The sequence below is a fragment of the Chlamydotis macqueenii genome, chromosome 5, assembly GCF_036417535.1.
Source record: "Chlamydotis macqueenii isolate bChlMac1 chromosome 5, bChlMac1.mat, whole genome shotgun sequence".
NCBI classification, from domain to species: domain Eukaryota; kingdom Metazoa; phylum Chordata; class Aves; order Otidiformes; family Otididae; genus Chlamydotis; species Chlamydotis macqueenii.
In genome coordinates, this window is record NC_141560.1 from 8,327,458 (window position 1) to 8,347,406 (window position 19,949).

General features: G+C 42.9%; 1 protein-coding gene across 1 annotated transcript in view; it reads left to right on the plus strand.

The window, feature by feature from the left end:
- LOC104486276 (nesprin-2-like) overlaps positions 1 to 19,949 on the plus strand; it is a 67,271-nt gene that overhangs the window by 13,676 nt on the left and 33,646 nt on the right. The window contains 14 exon segments of the mRNA XM_086750170.1: positions 765 to 920; positions 1,830 to 1,979; positions 4,104 to 4,274; positions 6,192 to 6,325; positions 6,913 to 7,117; positions 9,070 to 9,249; positions 9,579 to 9,707; positions 10,264 to 10,418; positions 10,732 to 10,879; positions 12,150 to 12,244; positions 13,620 to 13,854; positions 15,285 to 15,479; positions 16,241 to 16,366; positions 18,288 to 18,443. Of these exon segments, the coding sequence (XP_086606296.1) occupies positions 765 to 920; positions 1,830 to 1,979; positions 4,104 to 4,274; positions 6,192 to 6,325; positions 6,913 to 7,117; positions 9,070 to 9,249; positions 9,579 to 9,707; positions 10,264 to 10,418; positions 10,732 to 10,879; positions 12,150 to 12,244; positions 13,620 to 13,854; positions 15,285 to 15,479; positions 16,241 to 16,366; positions 18,288 to 18,443 (2,235 nt within the window).

The window sequence follows — 19,949 nt, forward strand, 5'->3', positions numbered from 1 at the left end:
TATATGCTGGAGCTCGTGTGCCCCAGTGCCCAGAAAAGCTAGTGTGACTCATGCTATATAGAAAAGACCAGGAGAAGGTTAGCATCCCAAAATGGAAACATGAGGCTGCTGGAACGAATCCCTCTACCAGCACGTTCCTCTTTCATCTCTGTTTCTCTCTCAAACTTAGAGGGCTTTGGGAGAAGCTGCCCTCCCTGAATCCAGATACAAAGACTGCTGATCAAACAGAAAATTCCCAAATTTTCTGACTCAGAAAGTCTTCCAGAAACATTTTCAAGTCAAAAATTCAGTTCCTGCACAATTGAAAATTCCCATGATGAAATTTCAGTTTTGTTGGGGAGAAAAACGTTACCTCCCCTAACCATTTTCAAGAAACTGCATTCTAAGATTTAATGGATCCTCAGGGCCAAAATGGAAGATATGAGACTTGAGGTCCCTTGCCCATGAGTAACTTTGGTGGTGGGTTTTAGGGAGACTGAGGTTTTCAGGCTCCATATGAATGTGCCCATGTAGCCCAGGGTTCCCCAGCTTTTCGGGTCCGCAGGTTGCCAGATGCAGAACCCACGCTGCCTTGTTTCCTTCCCAGGGAAAAGGTCAGATCCTAAAGAGCCAGTAAAACCTTTTAGCTTTTCCTTTCAAAATATTTTCTATAAATAGTATTTTCAGTGCAAATATTGTTATCTCAGATTTTGTAATGGAAGGAGGAGCCCTGCTTCTGCCCACCTCTAGGTTTCAGTAAGTTAAAATAGTTCTGTAACTTTCAGATGCAGGAGCTGGAACATGTTTTGGAGGATATTACTGAAAACGAGAACAAAGCACAGACTCTACGCAACTGGCTGGAAATTCAGAGTGGTCGACTGAGATCTTTACAAACCCCAGCAAGTTTGATCTCTGCTCAGAACACATTAGATGATTGCAAGGTAAAGCATTATATATGTGATATAATGGTAAAAAAAAAAACCATAACATATTTAGCACTTTGCTGAATTCAGACTAAAGAACTGCGCAGATTTTAACAGAAAAAAAAATATAAAGAAAATTGCCATTGCTCAATAAAATGAGGTCCAAATTTGAAAATGTTTTGGGGACAGTAAGTGGGGAGAAAAAAGGTCATGGCTTTAAGCATTGTGTCATAGGAAAATGTTACAGCCCATTGTGTGTATGGATATTTACTCATGTTGTGAAGAGCTTGTCGCTGAGCTTTCCCCAGCACATCAAGACTAGCTTATAGTCCTGCTGATTGTGTTAGGGGGGAAGTTATTCTCCCAGGCATCTCCACTGATTTCAGCGGGATTTCTCCTATGGGAGAAAGCCTCTGACTAAAAGGACAAACTGAAAATAACTTCCTAGAAGTTTTTAGGATATTAGGGACTTCCAGATTGCAAAATCAGTTCCTATCTTGGTCTGCTGGAGCAGAGGAGGACCTGAATGCTAACTTGCCCAAGGAAAAGTTTACCTGCACTAATAGAAGGACTTTTACATCTGGAGAGGTACAAAGAGGCCTGTATGGCTGCTGAGGAATTAGCTCCCTACGATTTCCTTCCCAAGCATGATGTCCAGAAATGACACTGACATTAAATGGACTGATGCTAGCTCTACCTGCAGGAGACCGTCTAAAGCAGCCACTGTCGGTCTGAACGGCTGTAAAGCAGTTGTTCTGTATCAGAGTTGAAATAGTGGTGGTGTTGCATGGCTGAAGAATTACACAGAATTGGTTTTAAAGAAGGAATGTTTATCTAAGCTCCTCACACAGAAGAATTTTTTTTCCTATGGTCTCATTAAAAGATCTTTATCTTCCCTTTTTTGTTGTTGTTGTTTTGTTCATTTAGGAGCTAGAAAACCAACTCATAACTAAATCCAAAACTCTTGATGAGCTCAAACAGAGTTTGGCTTTGAATGGCAGTGCAGAACAAACCCCAGAAACTCTGTCTCTCAGGAGAGCTGAGCTGTGTGAAATGATGGACAGCATTGTAAGCCAGGTAAAAGCTTTGTTTGCCTTCAGATTTCCTCCAATGTATATTCTTATCACTAGTGTCATTAATCTGCTTCATGAGATGGCAGGAGCTGGTACAAAAAATTATGCAAATTATTGCTCACACTTAAACCTTCCTAAGATCTTCCTTTGAAGTCTGTACCATAGTATAAATTAATGTATGTCCAAGGTTGAGAGAGAAGAGGAAGTCTGATCTCAAAGTATTTTGAATACAGGAGGAGGAGGAACAGACTCCCATCTGCAGTTTAAGAAAATAAGGAAATAGCACTGCTATTTTTCTGTCAAGTGGAAAGTGGAAACCTTAAGCACTCTTACTCGATCTGCCTCTCTTTCACACCCTGGTCTTTCTCCCCTGTAGTACGCTGGTGGAAGCTGCCTCTACTGCTGCCCCACTCTGACTGTAGCTTCTCCATCTCCCAATTACTCTTTCCTCCACACGCTCGGATGGCTTTTGCTGTCTTCAAATCCAATGGAGTTTCCAGTTGCTTCAGGGAGAGTCTGGCAGATTGGTTTCCCATGCAAATTTACTCCCCAGCAGTTTGCATTTAGAGTTAAATTATCTTTGTACTTGGAACTGATCTTTTTTATCTAGATGTAATTGATAAATGCAGAAGATAAAATAATAAATACATTAATGGATTTAAATTTGTGATAATAAATAACCATGTCCTGTAAAGGATGACATGTGATGCAGTGATTGTGTTTGTAGTTAAGATTCCCTTACACTTTCTATTATAAATGCTTTGCTTTTGTTCCTCAAATGTAGGGTCACATTAATTTGAGTATTTTTAGGACTTAAATATCAAACTTACAAACTGCAGAATGTTCTTACAGCCTAGTTGTCTGCATGTGCAATGAAACACCGAGTGCAGCTTTCTTCCCATGGGTGACTGCTCTCAGCAGAGCCAGGCTGTGATTTCAAATACCGGTCTGAGGAGATGTGGTACCTCGATTGTATTGTCTGTAGGTTGATCTCAAGATTGTGAGCCTGTGGCCCAGAGAGATTTAATGAGCACCATGTCTTTCCATCTTCCTTGTGCGGGCAGTAATTTAGCTGCAGGCTACAAAAAGCAATTTGAGATTCCTCCCACCTATCCCATGATTCAAATGAGAATAGGAATGATTAATCCATTTACTCCTGCATGCCTGGAACTAGGATACAATGATCCGTGCAGTCTATTGAGCATGCACTACGGTGTAGAAAAGTCTTCATCTTCCATTGTGTGGATGCATAGTCAGAACTGAAATTTGGCTTCTGGCTTTGCCAGGGCTCATGGAGAGATACTGGTTTGCTTGCTTGGTTTGCTTGCTTTTCTCAAAGCATCTGGTACTGGCATGACTCAACACAGATATTGAACTAGAGGAATGTTTTGTCTAACCCAGGACATGCCTTACATACTCACCTGATACAGAAAGATAAAAATGACAAATCACACTGAAGGACTGTAGTGTTTGCAGTGTCTAGGAGTATGTGGCAAATGGAAACATGCTTGCCCCCATGTAGATTAAACGACTGTAATGATGAAAGAGACATAGAACACAAAGAGGATATCCATAATGTTATTTTATATGAGAATTCTGAAGTTCCTAGGCTGAGATTCAGGTGGGCCTGCATTATTAGAGCACAATGGCATAAGAGGGATGATAGCTCTCCAGAGATTGTAGTAGCGTCTTCTTCCGTACAAAACAATTTCTGTTCACATTTTCATGAAAAGGAAACTTGATCTCTGGATCAAGCTATCTACTTCCTGAGAAGATTAAGGCTCTCAGCTTCCTCTCACTTCAGGTTGATTTTGGCAGGAAGGAATAAGCAGTTCGTTATTTCAGTACTTTTTACTTTTGGGGTCATTCTGGAGTTGTGGCTGACAGAATAGTGCTACTTTGAACTCTGGTTAAATTTTTATTTCCAGCAAATTCTCATACTTCACTCTAAACACTGTTTACTGCTTGGTTTGAAGCCTGCACAGTTCCCTACCAAGTAGGAGAATACTCCAACTTGTGAAATTCTTGTGGATTGTCATAGAGTAAGCATAGATTTTTAAGTCAATTTAAAGGTGATTTATAGGTCAGGACTACCCAAGAAACAGTAACAGAAGTGGTTCATTTGCAGGTTGCACAGTTAAAGACCTCAATGCAGTCAGTAACGGAGCAGTGGAGAGTATATGACGAAGTTTACGCAGAAGTCAGCCTGATGACTACAAGATATTTGTACTGCATAGAGCAATGCAAATCTTCTGTGGTCTCACTGGAAGCTTTGAAAAACCAAGTCAAAACTCTCCAGGTAAATCTACTGAAGTTGTCTTATTTCTGTACTTCCTTCTATGCCTTTAATCTAACAAACAAGCTCCACTGAAAAAAGACAGAAAAAATTATCTGAGCAACTTCCTCTTTATTAGAGTGCCATTGAAGTCAGTGGGATTATTTTTTTTTTCTTTTATTTCCAGAGGCACTGGAACTATTTTTAGACTTCCTACTTTATTTAGCATGTAAGTGCAGCTTTGGTGCTGTTTAGGCAGCAAGGTTCAAGAGAGACGTACAGGTCAGGTGCTACCACATCTGCCTTGCTGTGGGCTGGCAGAGCTTCTGTTTTGGATTGCAAAGATCCCTTGACGTTTCACTCTTCTGCACGTGCTGGAGGCCATCCCTGTATGAAGCACCTGGTCCTCGTGCTCCCTTGCACTACAGAGTCCAGATGGACATGTGCACTCCACCACCATCCCTCATGCTAATGTCAACTCAGTCCATGTCTAATCCACATGGACAGCAGGAAATCTGGCTGAAAATACAGCTGGCAAAAGGAAACCTAATGCCATCGCTGTGTGTGTTTGCCTAAAGGTTTCTCACCATTCCGGTGAAAGATGTTGGTTCTCGGCTCATTGGCTGAAAGGAACTTTGCCCCTTCGCTTGCGGTTCCCAGGGAAATGCCCTGCCGTAAGGCTGTGGTGTAACCTGGAAGGAGATGCCTGTTCATCGATGCTGGAACTCAGTGCAGAAATGAAAGGGACCTAGGAGAAAATTGGTGAAGGGACCATGTCTAGATCTGGGATCTGAACGCTCTGTTTGGGGTACTGCGTCCCAGCCGCTGTGCCAGTGACCACGGACACATTTTGCATTAAAGCATCTTTCCACATTTACACAGCACTGGAGTCAAGGTCCCGGACCCAGGATTCCCCTTCCCAAAAGCTGTGGCTTGGGTTGGGTGGCTGCAGCAGCCCTGTGTCAGAGCAGGGGGATCCCTGAGCCTGGCGTTTCCGATTCCTCCAGCGCAAAGTCAGCTGTTCAGTCACTCTCCAGAGAGCTGGAGTTCCCTGCGCAGCCTCTGAATGAGGCTGGGCATAAACGCCAGGCGTAAGTGCTCTGGATCGTCCTGCTGCGCTGCTTGGCTATTACAGAGCCTAAGTGGGGCATCCAGAGTAGGCAGTCAGGCTGGCCCTGGCTCCGATCTGTTTTACAGATGCGGCTAAAATCCCCTTACTTGGCTTTAAACAAGTGTCAAAGGCAGTGTAAAGACTCCCTGTTTCAGTGTAAATAAGGCCTGGTTTGGCTTATTGTCAAGTTATATCAGAAGCGGTGCAGACTGAACTGAGGCTGTGAATCCCGGGTACGTGTCTGTCAGCAGTAAAGCCTGCATAAGCGCTTTCCATCCTCACCTGGGGACACATAATAAATGGGAGGAACTGGGGACCTCCTTCCTTCCTTCCTTCCGTCACCCTCTTTATTTTTAATCTGGATACGATCCACAGCAGGGTTCTGCAATTGCCTATATCAGGAGGGGGAACACACAGCCAGGGACAGGAGTGGTCAAGCCAACTTTACTGCCAGTAGACATTTCCCTCAAACAGTGGCTTAAAATAAAAACATTTTTGGTTTCTAGTGAATTAATTTAGTTAGTTAATTTAGTTAATTGATTAGTTAATTTAATCAGTTCAAGGCTGTGGGCTTGTTAAATGAGCTGTTTCTTGAAGAGCAAATAAGTGACCTCAGTTTAAAACAGGCCTCCTGAATGATTTTTTAACTTGGACCATTTCACCTCTTTTAGCTTCCTAATTTTTAGGATCAGGTGTTACATTTTTCACAAACATTTTAATCTGTGCTGCAAACGTATGGCGTTATTGCTACCCTGTCCCTACCAATCTATAGAGGAAGCTGTACTTAGGTCCTTCATCTCCACAACTAATGGCAATAATCCATTTTACAGTCTCTTCAAGATGAATCGGAGAACAGTGAAGAAAGTTTGGCCAAGCTCCAGGCTGCTGCCAGTAACCTGAAGAAGAACTGCTCCCCCTCCTTTGCAGAGATTATTGAACAGAAGTGCACGGAGGCACACACTAGGTAAGCTTGCAAAAAAAAGAGCTCCAGTTACTGGTATTTAAAAAAAAAAAAAAGTCACTAAGGCAGGACTTGAATGTCTGTCAGATTTTTAAATGTATATGAATGTGACTCACCTGACTGAGGGTACCTGTGTGAGGAGTAGCTGATGCTGCCTTTTTTGCGATGAATCACAGAGCACAAAATGGTGCTACGTCAGCGGGCTTTCAGTAACACGGCTCTGAACGCAAAGAAACTCCCACAGGAATCCTACACCAAATCATAGAATAATAGAATGGTTTGGGTTGGAGGGGACCTTTAAAGGCCAGCTAGTCCAGCCCCCTGCAAGGAGCAGGGACATCTCCAACCAGATCAGGTTGCTCAGAGCCCAGTCCAACCTGCCCTTGAATGTTTCCAGGGATGGGGCATCCACCACCTCTCTGGGCAACCTGTGCCAGTGCTTCGCCACTCTCATGGTAAATTTTTTTTTCCTTATGCCCAGTCTGAATCTACCTCCCTCTATTTTAAAACCATTACTCCTTGTCCTATCACATCGTATTGTGGAGGAGAATCTACTAGGAAAATGCTCTTATCCTTTGATATGTTGGCAGGTGGGACTCGGTAAATGAAGACATCACAGATCAACTGCGGGCAGCGCAAGCGACCCTGCAGCTTTGGGAGCCCTTCCATACTTCATGCACTGAAGCAGCAGCCAAGTTACAACAGCACCAAGAGCAGTGCGCTCAGCTCTTGGATGCTCACGTGCCCGAGGATAACGTGGTAGAAACCCTGATGCAGAGGATACAGGATATAAAGGTACATGAGTGTGTTTCTGCTGCCTGGTACAAACCAGGATTTATTTTTGAGAAACAAACCAAAAGAACACCTTTGCCCTCTCTTCTTCCCCAAATCCAGCCAGTGGAAAACATAAAATTTGTGGGTTTTTTCTATTAACAGACACCTTTGTATCACGTTTAAATACTTTGACCAGATCCTGAGACCAAACCAAACCAGAGTTAGCACAGGATGAGAAGAGAGCAGAAGGGAGCATAAAGGCTGTATAAAGGCTCAGGCCTGTATTGGAAGGAATCATTAAACCAGAAATTATTTCCTTCATGGGAAAATCTTGGTAGGAGAGAGAATATCTACTAGAACAACAGATGGGGAAAAAAATACCAGTTTTCCAGAACACAGGAACATCTTGAGGTCTTCTACAGTCTTCAAATTGGTTTTATTTGGTACTTTTTTTGGCCTGGTCTGATAAGTTCACAGATTTCTGAGCTTATTAGATTATTCTAAATGCTTTTGACATTAGGCAAATGAGATCTCATGCTGAGACCACAGGGTACATGTGACTCTCTCAGGCAGCAAAGCTGTCATTAGGTTCTGACATTTTTGGTTTCTTCAGACTGCAATAAAGAAATGTAATAATCCTTATTTCGGGACAGAGCAATGATTCACCATGCTTTATGAACCTCTAGGCATATATTGGAAGAAGTCCACAGTGCTCCATTAAAAGTGGCCAATTAAGAAACTTTACATCATGGGAAAGGGAACTCATCTATTTCTTCCTGTGTCAGAAAAACCTGACAGCAGCAAAGCTTAGACCAAAACGTTTTCACTTTCTTCTGATCTATTAATGGCTATGACATATCTTCATCAATATGTCTGCAGAAAGGCATCACATGTTCTGGAAATTCGGGGGAAGAGTTTTGCACCTACTAAGCAAGGCACGACTACTAGAGTGCCATTAGCTCTGCAGAGCCTGTCCTGGTGTGTGTGGGTAGGACACACGGAGTTTATTGTGGTTTTTGAAAGTGGTGAGTTAGAAGTATGGGGATCAGTGATACGGCTTATGAGTTAGGTGTACTTGAAAACACATGTGCATTACAAAACTGTATTTTAATCTCTCTAATCTTTTCCTCTAGTAGATATTAGGAAAGATTATGGTTTTATGGAACTCTGTCGCCACAATAAATAGTCACACAGCGAGAATAAGAAATCAAAATGGGTTATTTACTAAGTGGCTGAAGTGGCAGTTGGCAATGTGATCCATTCCAAAGACAGGGGTCAGGGACTGAGAGCCATTTTGCTTTTTAGGGAAACATGTCTGCTCTTCGATAGCAAAGCATCTTTGTTCATTACTCACAGAAAAGACAATATAGAGTGGCAAATTCCAGGGAGTTTCATGGCTAAAAGTAAATGACAGTTCTAGAAATAGGTACAATAGAGGATTACATTTTCCCATTCCTTGTCCAGGTGAAAAAAAATCAAGTACATTGAACGAGTATAAAATGACTCTCTTTTATTGTACTGCCTTTAGAGCTTAATTTTATAGAATCATTTCTGTAGTAAAGGGGAACAAATAAAACCAGAACCATAGTCCTCAGTCACTAGGGGATCCGAAGTACTGGTATGTTGGTAACATAACAGCATTTCTCATCTGCAGCATGGGCCAGTTTTCCATTCTGTAGAGAGGGATGTGCTGATGTCTCCCTCTGATCTCCTCTGTAGCAGTAGTATCCCACTGCCTGGTGTTCCACTCAGCTTTGAACTGTGCCTTTACCAGCACTAGAGTCAGTGGATGCAATGCCCATTATCCTCCAAGAAAAGACTGAAGCTTTCACCAGAGCTGAATCTGGCTCCCGGAGGAGATCAACAGAAAGAGCTTAGTTTCAGCAACAAAAGATCCTAAATGAAAGTGGCACATGAATGACGATCTGATTGATTTGCTGACTTGTTTTTTTTCTTTCCCCTTCCCTTACCAGAGGTTACAGCATGGCCTTCAAAACATAACAGTGTGCTGTATGCAGTCTTCAGTGCTGGCTGATCGAGTCAAACAGCAGGCTGGGACAGCTGCACAAGCCATGCTGTTGGGGAAGCTGCAGCCGCTCCACAGAGCATACTATTTGGAAAAGATGTTGCAGAGGAAATTAGATGAATATGAGGTATTTTTTTAATATTAAATTAGCTGTCTGTGCGAGGTAACTTCTTCACGAGAGCCCTGTAGTTCTTGACTTGAAATGAAATTTCAGTAAAATTAAGCTGGACAACATGATGAGCTCTGTAAAGAAATAATACATGAAGCCAGAGGGACAGATGAAGGAAGGGTTTTCACCCTTCCTACCTGTTTGTGTTGCTCTAACAAGCCTTAGTAGGCATTGGAATTTGCATTTAACGTGTTTGTTTTCCTGATGATACCGCTTATTGCTGCTTTTTCTATACTAAATATGTATATTATGTCATAATTAACATAAACATGCAATATTTACCCTAGTTCAAGCTTTCACAACTGGAGGATTTCAACAACTGCCTTGAAACGCTGGAGGGTCAAGTCAAGAATTGCACAGACACCTTCGACAACCTCTGTCTAGAGGGAGAAACAGACAGCTCAGAATTGCTCATGGTATGTTTGGATTCCCAAGTACAGGAAGATACATACTCAGGATTTAAGTGTCTGTAGGACACCAGCTCTTGCCTGCTTCCAGAAGCTTTTTCTGTCCTAAGTGTCATAGTTAAAGCACTTCCATCAGAGTAACTATAATCTTGTGCAAAACACAAAAAGCACAATTATGTACGTTTGTAAGAACTCTAGAAATGCATTGCAGGCCAAACGCCTGCATGGAGGGGAGGAAAATCTGATAGATTTGAGGTTGATGGGATGTATTTTTATCCTGGCTTTGCTCGGGAGCTACACTGTTGCCCTCACTGTACGGTACAAAGTAAAACTGCAAGTACCAACTCTTGAGTGTCTGTTCAGTACTGTCGGAAAAAGCGGCCCTATGAATTGTGACTTTTTTGTTTCCTAAATTGTTTGAAGTTAACACAGAAATGTTGGGGGGTTTTGGGTGAGCATTTTGTATGCGTAACGTTCAGATGCTTCCTAAAGAAGAGGCTTCTCTATTTCTTTGAAATGAAAGAAAGGCTGTATGTTTTGCAATTAATTTTTTTTTTACTTTCAGAATCACACAGTGGAGCTTGCTGGACTTTCTCCAAGCATAGAGAGGTTGAATGAAGCAAGCATTAAGCTGCCACTCAGTGACTTCACCCTGAAGAAAATGCAGAGCCTGACTCGTCACTGGAGTCAGAATACAGCAGCTGCTCTGGAATGCTGCAGGTCTGAAATGCAAACAAAAAATGACTACTAACCATTTCCTTTTCTGTGAGGAAAATCAAACCAGCCCCTTTCTCAGGGGCTTTTCAAGTTGAATTCCTGCCCTTTCAACTTACTCCGGATTATTCAGTGGCTATTTGCATTCCAAGTCACTTGAAACAAAAATCTGGATGTTCATAGGCAAAGAAGGTAGCAAAGTGCCAAGCAAAACCCTGCTATGTTAGTATTGCTAACCACCACCTTGGACCATGTGCGAACATATCCAGAAAAACAACAACGACCACAACCGTTTCTGATTATTTCTTTTGTTTTACAGTGTGCTTGAGGAAACCAAAAATGATGAAAAGAAATTTCTTCAGAAATGTGAAAACTGGATGAAATTCCTAGAAAAAATGAAAGAGGCCCTAAAAACAAATATTCCAAGACGGTTTGAAGAACTGCAAGAGCAACAGAGAGTGTATGAGGTAAAGCTAACTCTAAAAATTGAAGCATCTTATTGAATGGTGAATCATAGAATCTTAGAATAGAATCATAGAATAGTTTGGGTTGGAAGGGAGCTTTAAAGGTCATCTAGTCCAACGCCCCTGCAAGGAGCAGCGGTGAAGGTAAATCACCAGAAAATAGTGTACCTCTTGAAATTGGATCTGGGCAGAGTTTTACAGAGCTTTTCACACTTTTGGAATGTGGCCTTGTACTTATTCAGAGGAAAACTTTGAAATGTGAAAATCCTTTTCCAAAATGGATAGAACCCTTTTTGCAGGGTAAGACATTTAGGAGTGTGTCCTTGAGTGTTGCATCGTGACCTCCTAGATTTCTCCAGCCCTGAAGTTACTCGCCTGTCTGCCTGTCCTACAGCGCTGAAGCCTGTGGCCTGTGACAGCTAGCTAGGCAGTTTGCTGGTGATCTGGCAGGAACCTTTGCACTTTCTGGAAGAACTGCATTTAAAACAAAATGTTTTCACAGCATATTTCCATTTTGACCCGTTCTTAGATTTTTGGTGGATATCTGTTTCAGTGGCATTTTTCCAAACCCTGTTTGTTACAGAGATAGCACTTCAGCCGTGTGTGACAGTATCCATTCAGGGGAGAAGGTACATTGCATGCTAGCAGTAGCATGTGGATGCAACTCTAAGCAAAGTATCTATCTATAGACTTTGTCCTAGTGCTGGGAGGATGCAAAATTCAGGAAAAAAAAAAAATCATGTGGTAATGCTAAACATCATGAACTGTTAGGGTGAGCTTTGTGCTGCTTCAGTGGACCAGAGCTTCACACTACCCAAAGTACTGCTGCTGTCCACAGAGTGTTAAGTCTCTGCATGTTACTGATATTCATGAGGGTCCACAGAAAGTTATTTTCTGTCTTTTACTTAGACTTCTCCAATTTGTTCATTGCAATGAAATTATTTATAGAATAAACTTCTGCTTGTTGTTATACCTTTTCTGTGGGTTTCTGTCTAGAATGCATTTCTCATGAATGAGTCCAGCAAACTCTAAGCTTCAGATTACCTGTTTACATTCAGCTCCTGGTGGGTTCTACTATCATATATGTGCAAATTCCTCCTGGTACCCAAAAAGTGTGGAATCTTTTAGGATGCATTTGACACTAGCACTTGAAAATAACAGAGCTTTCAGCATGTAAGATTAAATAAATGCTGTCAGTCGAGAGGAGTAGAAATAACTTCCATAGAAAAGGCTGTTCAGTGACTAGTTAAAACTGTTGTTCTCATATTTTCAGATGCTGCAAACTGAGATTTCCATAAATCAGCAGACATTTAATTCTATCATAGCAAAAGTTCTACTCTCCTTGGAATACGGAGAAGCAGAGAAAAGGTAATCTATTTGCTTTCCTCCCAAAGATCTTGGTAATTCAATGAATATGCTCTCTTCCTTGGAGTTGGTATTGAATCTTTGCTGTCATGAGGACATAAACCCAAAATCTGGGTTCACTGGGTTCACTCTTTAAATAACCCCCTGGCACATCTTGCAAAAGCGTGAGGAGGTGTAGTGAGAAAGAAACAGAGGTGCCCTGGCCAGACTGCATTTTGAACAGTAAGTGGATGTTCTGGCTAACAAAAATAATTGCTCCGGGACAGGAAGCTTCCTTGTCTACTGCTACCCAGCACTTGTTGAAACTACAACCGTGGTCAAGAAGGTACCTTCGTACAGTGGGTAATGAGGATGCTGCATATGAAGGATCCTGTCTCTCCCTAGACCTCTCTACTTTTTAAAGTGCAGAGGAGTGAGACTATCCATGTTTCCCCTGGCATGCATGACAGGGCATTAAGTCATCAGCCACGCAACCCAAAAGATAAGGTAGCTAAACCTGGTTTTTATCAGTAGGATCTTATACTTTTCTCTTAATCAACATAGAGTGAGAAGCAGCAAGTAATATTTGTGAGCAGAGGTTCAACTGCCGCGGGCATGTTTGCTGTGCAGACGTTACCCCTCTCTGCCAGAGCTTGCTGCTTGCAGAGAGCTGGCAGGACAGAATGTGTGTTCCCCTCAATCACTTCAGTGTGAGGTCCACAGCTTGGCTTAAAGCTGCCAGAGAGGGTAGGGCTAAACTAAGGACAGCTGCTGGGTTTTGTGTAGAAGCTGGCCCCACAGACACAGGTGTTTGTATAAGAGCTAATCTGGGGACCATGGTGTCCTGCAGAGGAGCAGAACTGGTAGATGGAGGGTGTCTTAACCACTCCAGCTAGATCTGCTGGATCATCTAACCACGTTGCAGGAATGCCTAAACAACTGAATGTGTTGAATAACAACACAGAGCCTTTTCACTTTGCAGTTAGGTCCCGCTGGTGTAGGATACAGTGATGGCTGAACTCCCACTTAGAGACTGGTAAAAGCACAGATCAATTTTGCAGCATAATCAGAGACCTCATCTCACTTGCACTGACCTTCTCATTCTTCAGAGAAGTGTTAAGTGCATATTGTTTCTGTGATTGCTGCACCATGTGTGTTGTTATACCACAAGAGCAAGAATGACTTGCATTATCCATTCTTGTATCACATAAAAGGTTTTTTGGATTGCTTAAAAGAGGAAATATAGAGAGCAGGGCTGAGCTTAGGGCTGCACAGAGGTTTTTGCATAGTTGCGTATTGTAATGGGAACACAATATTGCAAATGGAAATCAGTCACAGTTATTGTAAAATGCAACCTTGAGGTCAAAATATATTAACACTCAACATTTGTAATTTTCAGAGCAGAGTTTATTTCCAAGCTCACATTGCTGAAAGAGCAGTGGCAGAATGTTACCCGGCTGGTTCAGCAGAGGAAGAAAGATATCGATGGACTCGTGAGCCAGTGGCAGCTTTTCAGGAGTTCCATGCAGAGTCTCAGCAGATTTCTTGCTGATAGAAAAAGCTTCTTCGCAACTGTGAAAAGCCAGGATTGCTATAGCCCTTACGAGCTTAGAAATCTAATTCATGACTTCAAGGTACTGTATTTATGTCTCATCAATGTAATATCTGTGGGTTTTTTCTCAGACTGAAATTACTTCTGCCAGTAAGGTAAAAAACTTTAAAATCACATGCTTTTTGGGGAAAAGCAGTTGCTGACGCTTTTTCTTAAAGCTGAGCACAGATGAGGAAACAGTGACATTGTGAAAGGCTCATTATACTAGGAAACTTCCTGGTCAACATTGTCATTCAGTAGCCTTGTATGCTTTAAAAATATTAACTGATATGAACATGGAAATGCAGGGTGCCAGGGAGATTAGGCAGGAAGCCTGGGCAGCAGGTACCCTCTAGGTCTGCGCGCACTTTACTGACATGGCTGCTGAACGCAGGCCTTGCGGTTTGCCTGAAGGGAGCAGGCACACGTGTGGCAAGACAGACCACATGGATCCTGTGTGTGCAGGAATGGGCAGGAGGTCCAGGAGCAGAGGATAAAGCACTTGCAAGGGGGTCTGTCCTTGGAGCCACCGCTCCAGGATGCATAAACCTGGGCAGCAGTTCTTCAGGGCAGCGAGCTGTGCACTTTATGTGCAGGGGAAAAAAATATTTTTCCTTTGTTAATTTGGGGTATCTTGGTTTTAAATTTAATTATGCACCTCCTTGTTTTGTAAGAAAGTAAAAGCAAGCAGTGAACCTGATTCCTGCTTGAGGCAATCGAAAACCTTTCAGAAAACCATTATTGAATGCTATTTGCTTGGTCCAAAATTTATTGTATTCCCACACACTTAATGTTGATGGATTAACACATTACCAGTATTCCATTGGCGCTTGCCCTGTTTATTTCATCTTTATTTTTACCTGCTGTGTAAAGGTGATTTTCAGTAGTTTTTACCAGTTAGTGCTCATGCTTTTCCGTGGTGAGAGAAGCCAGAAGGTCTTCTCCCTCTTACTCCAAATTGCCCTTCCCTCCTGCTGTTGTTTTACAGAAAGAAACAATGATCATATCCGCTTGTGTTATAGACCGGTTTGTGTTGTAGGCAAATTATTATTCATGGCTTACTTCATTTGGAGTTTGTCATAATTAACAGAGCTGTTATCTCTGAAAAATTTGTCTTAAGTTGTTGATGCTAGAGGTGCTAAGAGAACTTAAAACTGGTTTTTTATTCAGAATAACTCAGACAACTGAATTTCCATCTTTTTGTAACCGCTGCACTTTCAGTCTATAGATTCAGTCTGTGAAAAACTATTGCAGAGTTTTATAGATCAGAAGATCAGAAATAATCTGATTTTTCTGAAATTACAAGAGCAGATAGAAGATCTATTCATTACTCTTTCATGAACGTGAACATGAACAAACTAGTGCCTTGTAACTGCCTTTGTGAGTCTTCTTCCCAAGTGAAATGCCAGGAGTGCGCTTCTAAAGCTTGTCAAGAACAGCTTAGAAACTTAATTTTTTTTTTCTTTTTTAAAGAGTAAAGCAGCCGTTCTTCAGAGGTGGCAAACCACCTACTCCTTAATCATTGATGTTGGGGAGAAGTTACGCACTGTCTCCGATCCCCAGACCAACGCTGTTCTCCAGGAGGAGCTCAGCCAGTTACAGCAGAGTTGGGGGCACAGCCAGGTCCTGCTGGAGAAGAGCAAGATGCAGATCAGCACCACCTTGCAGGTAGATGATGCCCTCCCCAGGGAGGAGCAGCACCTGCTTCTCTGGCATTGGGTCTCAAGAGCTTCCCTGTCCCACCATCCCCAGGGCAGGCAAATGCTGAGCTGCTGATCGCTGGTCCTCCGAGGGAAGTGCCTGTGATGCGCCATCAGGGCTTGTGGGAAGTTATAACTGCAGTTCACTGATTCTGCAAAAGGAAATGGGGCTGGCATCCATTTGTTGCTACAATGGATGTTTTCCTGCTCTGATTGTTCTCATGCTCCCCATGGCCTGGAGCTCTCTCCTGCTTTGGGCCATGAAGCCTGAGCTAAAATTTAGCTTAGAGGGAGTTGGCATGACTCATTGCTCCTCCTGTTGTTGCACCTCTAAACAGAAGGGTAGGTCTTATTTATTTCCTTAGAGCAATGAATTTGCTTTCATGGCTAGACAGTACATAGGTATGTCTTAAAATCGAATACTGTCAACGATACAATCCCAGGCCCAAAAACAATGCTTAAAGCCTCTTGGGTTGGACCAAACAAAATGAGCAGAAATGCTCTGGTAAGGCAAACCTTAAATACAAGAGAGGGTTCAAGTTCTGTAAATCCATGCATCAAATTATTGTGGGTGGTACTGCGTATCAAACAGAAAATCCAAGTAACCAGAGCACATGATTATTTACTTCAGTGGGTTGAAGAGGCTATTTTGTACCACACCCATATGGTTCAGTGTGTCATGATAAAGTATCTTAACCGTTTATAACTTCCTTGGGTCTCCCTGAGCAGCATTGGGACTGCTGTGAAGAGCAGATGAAGGAATTGGAAAGCAGGCTGCGAGAGCTGAAGGAGAAAGTAAAAGATACACTTCCAGTTGAACATGAAGAACTCCACAAAGCCAAGGAACACATTAAGGTATTGAACAGCCATATCGTATTGAAATAGATGTAGTCTTTGCACAACACCTGATCCCTGAAAAATTGATTTTCCCTCTTACCTGGTCTTCAGTGACACTGAATTTCTCTCCTTTACACCATCCTGATTGCTGCCAGTCTGCAAAGTTCAGCTGACCAAAAAGATTACAAGAGGAGTAGTAGTGTTTGGATTTTTTTTTCCTGCTTCTGCTCCCTTTCCACAGTCTGAACAAACAGTTGCTGGAACAAAAGGGAAAAACTCCCTGGTCTCAGCTCAGTTGGCTGCCATCCTAATGGCTGAATCTCCCTTTCTTTTTTCCTAATGCATTTTGGCCAGGGAGCTCCTCAGCTGGAGGAGAGACCTTGTAAGTCTGCACAGCACCATGCACATCTGTGGGATCTGAGAATAATTAAAGAGAAGGAAAATTAAGAGTAAGGGAGTGGCAAAAGCCCTTGCAGCCCATAGTGCACCATAAAAATTAAATGGCAAGGAAAGCATTTCCAAGGGATAGGAGACATTTTGTCTGGACTGGTCAGTCTTTCATCATCCTTTTATGAAGTGAATTGTTGGTCTGTGTAGTGGGAACAAATAAGCTTATTAACGAGCCAAGGCTTTGAACTCATTATCAGCTGTCTGAAATCTTCTTAGTGGGTGCTGGCTGCCTTTCCCACAGCAGCAGTCTTGCTGTAGCCCTGAATTATTTGTGAGATGGCAGCACACAGCTCCTGTCTCTTATTCCAGTAAGAGAAATTCAGCTGCAGAGGCGTTTGGGTCAGACAGTGCCAGTGCAGTTGCTGCTCTTGGGTGTCACAGCATAAAAAAGGACCATGGGGCAGAAGGGACCTCCTTACCTCTCCCTGCATTTCACTCTTCTGTGGAATAAAGCTGGTTTTCTCTCAGGCCTGAGCCTTATCCAAAGCTAGCAAAATCCCATGAAACTCCATCGTTAGCTCCACTAATGCAGGAATTGTTAAGATATATAAATACATGTGTGCACATCTGTAGGGAGTAATTTGTTGGGAGCTCAGGTAAAATTTAGTCTCAGGTTTGTTTGATTGTTTGTTTGTTTTTTACTCCAGTGTTGAACCTGATCAGATTTTTATTATTATTATTATTTAGGTAAGTAACTGGATCAAAAGGCCTGTGAAAATGTTCACAGGGCTTGCACCAGATACTTCTGAGACAAACACAATTTTCTTTCCCGTTAAAATGAGACAAATTGGATGGGACCGAGTATCTCGACTGTAGAGTTTGCCACCTGTACGCAGTGATGTCCCTGCTTTTTATGTGACAGTCTTAACACTGATAAAGAAAACGCAGAACCTTGTTAGAAAGAGAAAGGGGAAAGAAGCAGGAGAGAGAGGTGTTTCTGTGACTGAGCAGTTTAAAAGCTGTATATTTCTGGGAAATCTAAGTGCCTGTGAAATAATTCATTAGAGAAGGGAACCAATGTTCATTTTTTAGCATTTAAATAAATAACCTGAAATTGGACCAAATGCAAGTGGAAAGCAATTTGGCCAAAAAAAAAAAAAAAAAAAAAAACCACAAAAAAACCAACCAAACAAACAAAAAACACAAAAAAAACCAAAACAAAACCCAAGGAAATGGGCAGGTTCCTTCCTGGATGTGAAACCCCAAAGGCTGCCCTGGAGCGTGGGGAGCAGCAGGGGGTCAGGCAGCCTTTCGGCACTTTTGGATGCCGCGGAGGCTGCGGGAATCGGCAGCAGCTCCGCGCTGGGCTGCGGTCGGGCCCGGAGCCGGAGCCAGGGGGACCCCGTCCAGCCCAGCCGGAGAGCGCAGCACCAGCGCCTGCACGTTCCCCTCGTCTCCTCCCCCACAGGCCAGGCAGGGGATTAGCGAGCAGGTTTGGAAACCGGAGGAGCTTAGTGCCAAGCCTTGGTCTGGGTGCGTTTCCATGCAGGAGCTGGAGCAGTCGCTGGCAGCCTGGGCCCACGACATGAAGGAGCTGCGGGCCAGGGAGAGGCAGGTGTCCCACTGCATCCCCAGCGAGAACGTGATGGTGCTCCAGGAGCAGGTGGAACATCTGCACGGACAGTGGGAAGAGCTCTGCTTGCGAGTAAGTCTTCCGCCTCCTCTGGGGTTTTATAGCGGGATATTCATAGGACCTGGAAAAAAAAAAAAGCAGAACAGAGGGTTAGCAGACGGGATTTCCCTTGGGGTTGGCTTACTTTTGCAGTCTGCCTGGGGATGGGGCTGCTCCTGGTGCAGCTGACCAGGGCTGAAGTTTGCCCTTTGTTTCCTGGACCCAGGCTGCTGAGATTTTTTTTTTTTTTTTGCAAACCCTTTGCAAATGAGTGCCCGAATTGCACAGAGCTCACTTGCAGCTGTTTGCTGCAATAGGTGGCTTTGTTCTGGGCTGCCAAAGGGAGGGCGGGGAGGGGAGAGAGGGATAAACGCAGGGATTGCCTGAGGGTATGAAGCGGGGAAAGGGAGGGGGAGGTCTCTGCAATCTGATTTTAAAAGCTAGGAGAGTTGAAGAGAACCGAAAGTGTTTAAATACTGTCTCCCTGGGTTTAAACCCATTAAGAACTGACTTGTCTTTTCTGTAGCAGTAAAATACTGTGAAACAGTTGCATTCTTTGTGGCTTGTTGCTTTCTTACATGTAATTTAGTGCTGCATGTAAAATTGCTGGGGAGCATTTACCAGCGAGGTCACATGAACCTGATTCATTGGGTTATTATGCAGTGTGAATGTGTGTTTACTTTGCCCTGTTAACTGGACTGGAAGAAGTAAAATACTTCGGGGTCTTAAGTTACTCTGGATGGCTTTGCATGCCAGCAAGCCACATTCTTGCCTCTCTTCACTCACAAGTCAACAGCTTTTATTTCACAGTTTGTGAAGAAGTATTGAAGCACGTCAGTATTTTGTGTCTAACCCTTACTCAGGCAAAGGTAAAGCAAGCTTGGTGTGAATATTGCCAGGGTAATGAACAGCTATGTTGATCTCCCAAACTTTGGTGTGATTAAATAGTTATTGGGTTCATTTTTTTCGCATTGTGACGAGAAGAAATAATTTAGTATCTTTGCCTTAAACTGGACGGTTAATCTACAACCAGTGTTTTCTCTATTACTTTTTCTGAACTCTGGAAATGGTTCCAGAGATACCTTCCCCCCTCCTAAGAAACAGAAGCCATTATTTTTAAATCGAAGTGCCTGAACCATTTTCCTAATGGAAATCGGTAGTTAAGCCTACAAATGAGAGAACTTTGTTGTTTTTCCTGTTTTGGTGAACTGCTGACGACTGCTGTTTGAGCTGTTTTGAACAGCCCGGAAAATTAAGCTGTCTTTTCTAATGTACCCCACTACAGTCTGTCCAGGTAGTAATTTCAGTTCAGATTTTATTCAAAATTTCCATTTTAATTTCCTGAGGGAACAACGTTTAGTTCAGCCTGTCTTGGAGAGAAGAAACGGGTGACATTAATGTGGCTGTGTGAGGCACAGAAAAATCTGTAGTGGGAGGAATCCGTTCAGTGCTGCAGTGGAGGGACGCACTGAAATGTTCGCGCAGCCCAAGTGAGCCTCCGGAGAGCCCGCGCTGGTGCTCAGCGCTGGACACAAGGGT